The sequence below is a fragment of the Bombus bifarius genome, unplaced genomic scaffold, assembly GCF_011952205.1.
Source record: "Bombus bifarius isolate JDL3187 unplaced genomic scaffold, Bbif_JDL3187 scf7180000008523_frag, whole genome shotgun sequence".
NCBI classification, from domain to species: Eukaryota; Metazoa; Arthropoda; class Insecta; order Hymenoptera; family Apidae; genus Bombus; species Bombus bifarius.
The window spans coordinates 20,400-23,680 of record NW_022884707.1 but is presented as its reverse complement, the minus strand read 5'-3'; the positions used below and the strand labels follow the sequence as shown (position 1 = coordinate 23,680).

The 3,281-nt window shown below is 31.4% G+C and overlaps 2 protein-coding genes across 2 annotated transcripts; both read right to left on the bottom strand.

Moving 5' to 3' along the window:
- Positions 1 to 369: 369 nt before the first annotated feature.
- LOC117213208 lies at positions 370 to 1,917 on the bottom strand. Its single transcript, XM_033458562.1, has 5 exons — positions 1,888 to 1,917; positions 1,395 to 1,826; positions 1,020 to 1,310; positions 834 to 936; positions 370 to 760 (listed from the first exon to the last, which is right to left on the bottom strand). The coding sequence occupies exons 1-4, from the start codon at positions 1,915 to 1,917 to the stop codon at positions 841 to 843; spliced, it is 849 nt and encodes a 282-aa protein (XP_033314453.1). The 3' UTR covers positions 370 to 760; positions 834 to 840.
- Positions 1,918 to 1,960: 43 nt separating this feature from the next.
- On the bottom strand, positions 1,961 to 2,486 carry LOC117213209. The gene has a single exon (XM_033458563.1). The coding sequence runs from the start codon at positions 2,484 to 2,486 to the stop codon at positions 2,016 to 2,018; it is 471 nt and encodes a 156-aa protein (XP_033314454.1). The 3' UTR covers positions 1,961 to 2,015.
- Positions 2,487 to 3,281: the final 795 nt, after the last annotated feature.

The following is a 3,281-nucleotide window of genomic DNA, read 5'->3' as shown; positions in this document are numbered from 1 at the left end:
CGAAACAACTGGTGGTGTAACGAAAATTTAGCGTCGCAACCGAATGTGCTAAATATAAAATGGATGGCTGTTGACCGAAAGAAAAATGCTCGACGATACGGTGCCGCCGTTTGTTCTCTTACAAGATTGAACGTCCACGGTCGACCCATTTACCAGACCCTCCTCGTTACACGAAGAGACGAAATCACCAGTGCTATTTAATCGCGAATTATTACACGACGGTGATAATAAGGCAAATCTAATAAAATTTACTTCTCATTAAAAAGTCGTACCAAAACAATTATTTATTAATTGGTTTATTTATTAATTCTTAAGAAGATACATATAAATAAGAAAAAATGGTAAAATTTGATTAGTATAATAAAAGTAATATATGCCTATGATCATTCTAAAATATAAAAAGTGAAATAGTCTTACGTTCATTGGTATATTTTAAGAACACATACATCTTTTAACGATAGTTGCAATGTAACATCATTTTTATATTACACGCAAGGTATGGCAAGTATTCCTGCTCTAAGGCACAATTTGAAATCAACAACATTCAGTTTAACAAATTATAACTTCTATTCGTTTTCCATCATGGAATAACGCGGTGGTGTCTTCCATATTGCACTGGACGTGCGTTGTAATCTACTCCTATCTATATTTTCAAACATTTCAGTTAAATCTGGTGTGCACATTCTTCTATCAAAGAATTTATAGACTGCTTTCTTCGGAATTTATCGTTGCATTGCAAGTTCATTTTCGCGTATGTATGCTAAAATTGATAAAAATTCGAGTACTCCATGCATTATAATGTTTATTAACTCATTAAGTAAAACAACACTTACATTGCGCCTAATGTGGAATTGTACGCCTTGGTCTGGCTTCATCGTCCGATGTGTCGTCGTCAGGTTTACTGTGCAAAACAGAAGTGGACCTTACTGTTTGGAGCTATATTTTGGATAAAATATCGAATGAATAATAGCTTGTGTTCTTATAACAGAAGAATACTTTGATACTGTTTGTAATGTTACCTGCGATGTCATCATCTGAGTCTCCTTCTTTTGTTTCGCTAATAAGATTTTTTTTGCTTTTTCGACAGATCTTCGTGCCAGTTTTTGAACAATGGCTTTTTCTGAAATTTTTTCTTTTTCAAAGGCCTCGATTCTCCTTCTTACGGGCACATTTTTCTTCATTTCATTTTGAATGTCCTGTTTCGTCATGTTTCTATTAGACATTTCCCTTTCACGGGATGGCTCATCTTCTGCGAATAATTCTTCGAACTCGGTGAGTCCAATCGCTTGATTCAGCTGCTGAACCTCCTCCTGCAGAGTTATTGGCGACCGTGATGTAAATTTAGGTTCATTATCTTTTCCTATACTACTAGCCAAGTTTTTATTAATTACTACCGTTTCGTTTGATTTTATTGGTGATAAAGGTTCTACAATTGCGGTAGCGTCCATCATCTTCTGCGTATAAGTAGAATTGATGTCCATCGTGGAATTCATAAGAGGAGTAAATTTCTCAAGTGCATCCTCGCACATTGAAGGATCTTCAATATCATTTCTTGCTGATGGAATTACTGTATCATCAATAATATTAGAATATTTACCCTTCGTGTTTTCACTCCGTGAAAAAGTTCTCTTTATATTACTATCTCTTGTTGTCATTGAAGACTTTAATGGTTCAATCCTTTCTGGCTGTTTTGCATCTTCTTTTGAAATTGTTTCGCTTAAAACATTCTTTTTTGTTTTACTATGTTTTGTAGGACCTTTTGTGTTTTTTTCATCTGAACTACTTCTAGCACTTTCCTTTTTTTTAGGTCGGCCTCCACGTTTCCTCTAAAAATTTAGAATATATTTAACAACGTTATAGTAGTATTTATATACACAATGTACATACAATTGTATAAGCAATTAGATTTTGACGCATTAATTAACCGATATCAAACATTATTGGGTACTACATATAAGGGTTAGTATTGATTAGTAACATAAGATATGGGGTAAGATTAAAAGTATTAAATTTCATCATAATATGACACAAACATTTACATTACTGTCATCATCAAGAGTTAGCCTTCGTAATTTTGTAACAAGTGACATTGACTGCTGCTTTTTAATATTAATTGCAGCTTTTATTGTAGCCTTTCTTTTTGTTCGGTCAATTGTTGTTTCCAGCACATCCCCAGTTTTTACATCTTTATTTTCTGTTTTATCATGTACTGCTGAATCTGTTACTGTATTGTCAGTATTGATAATATCATTTTCTGGGATAGTCTCTTTACGGCGATAACCTTTTTTCTTCAAAACTTTCGGCCTCTTTGTAGTTGAAGGGCCAGGGACTGATTGTGGTATTTCAGCAATTAAACCATGTAAATAATCCAGAGTGTCTTCAAGCTGGTTGTTAATATATTTTTTAACATCCAAGGAATAATTATGTATATTCGATATATCTTTGGTAATCATTTCTTTAATCTCCTTCTTTGATCCAGTATCCATATTTAAAATCTACGAATAAATGATATATATTTAATATATACATTAAACTATACTTTTTAATAATACATACCATAATTTAATATTATGGTTGAAATTATGACGTATATAGCAATTAATACATACACATGTGTTTAGTTCTATTAACTTAGAAGCACATGTAAATTAAAAAAATATATATATATATGAAACAATAATAAAATAATGAAGTAACATTGAGAATAGAATCTAGTTTAATTACACATATATACCCTTTTAATAATTCCGTTCTTATAAATTTTATTAAATTTACAGTGAAGCTTACAATTACACTAATGCCAATGAATATTAACGTATGCGTTTATTATTACACTAAATAAAAATGAAAGTAATGCAATGAAAAATACAATATACCTTAATGGAAATAAAATAAGTAAATAGCGAAGTATTTATTAATATTATTATATAGCATTATATTATATTATTATAATATTTATTAATATTTACTTACCTTTTACGTTTGCAGAAAAACTATAAAATTTTAAATATAAAGAGAGATTTATAAGAGAGATAAAGCAAGTCACAGAAATTAGTGTCTTTCAATGGCAAAAATGCGTTAAAGGAAGTGAAACGATAATCTCCGTCTCGCGTCACAAGCGGAACTGTGTCAGTTTTGCTCCTTGAAAGTACACGTAGCGGTACATGAGCTAGAGAACATTTCAAATCATGTTGTTGTTTTTTTGCTTCGGAGTATCAAGATCGTGAGGACATACATAATATATTAATAAATAAACTCCGGGCAAAACAATGTCGCCGTTA

What these genes read in the sequence shown, in the direction of transcription:
- LOC117213208 (XM_033458562.1), bottom strand. Translation starts at nt 1,917, where the DNA reads ATGCGTCAAAATCTAATTGCTTATACAATT. An exon ending in CAATAAAATCAAACGAAACG is followed by an intron (nt 1,311 to 1,394) that starts GTAGTAATTAAT and finishes ATAACTCTGCAG; the next exon opens with GAGGAGGTTCAGCAGCTGAA. An exon ending in CTCAGATGATGACATCGCAG is followed by an intron (nt 937 to 1,019) that starts GTAACATTACAA and finishes TCCAAAATATAG; the next exon opens with CTCCAAACAGTAAGGTCCAC.
- LOC117213209 (XM_033458563.1), bottom strand. Translation starts at nt 2,486, where the DNA reads ATGGATACTGGATCAAAGAAGGAGATTAAAGAAATGATTACCAAAGAT.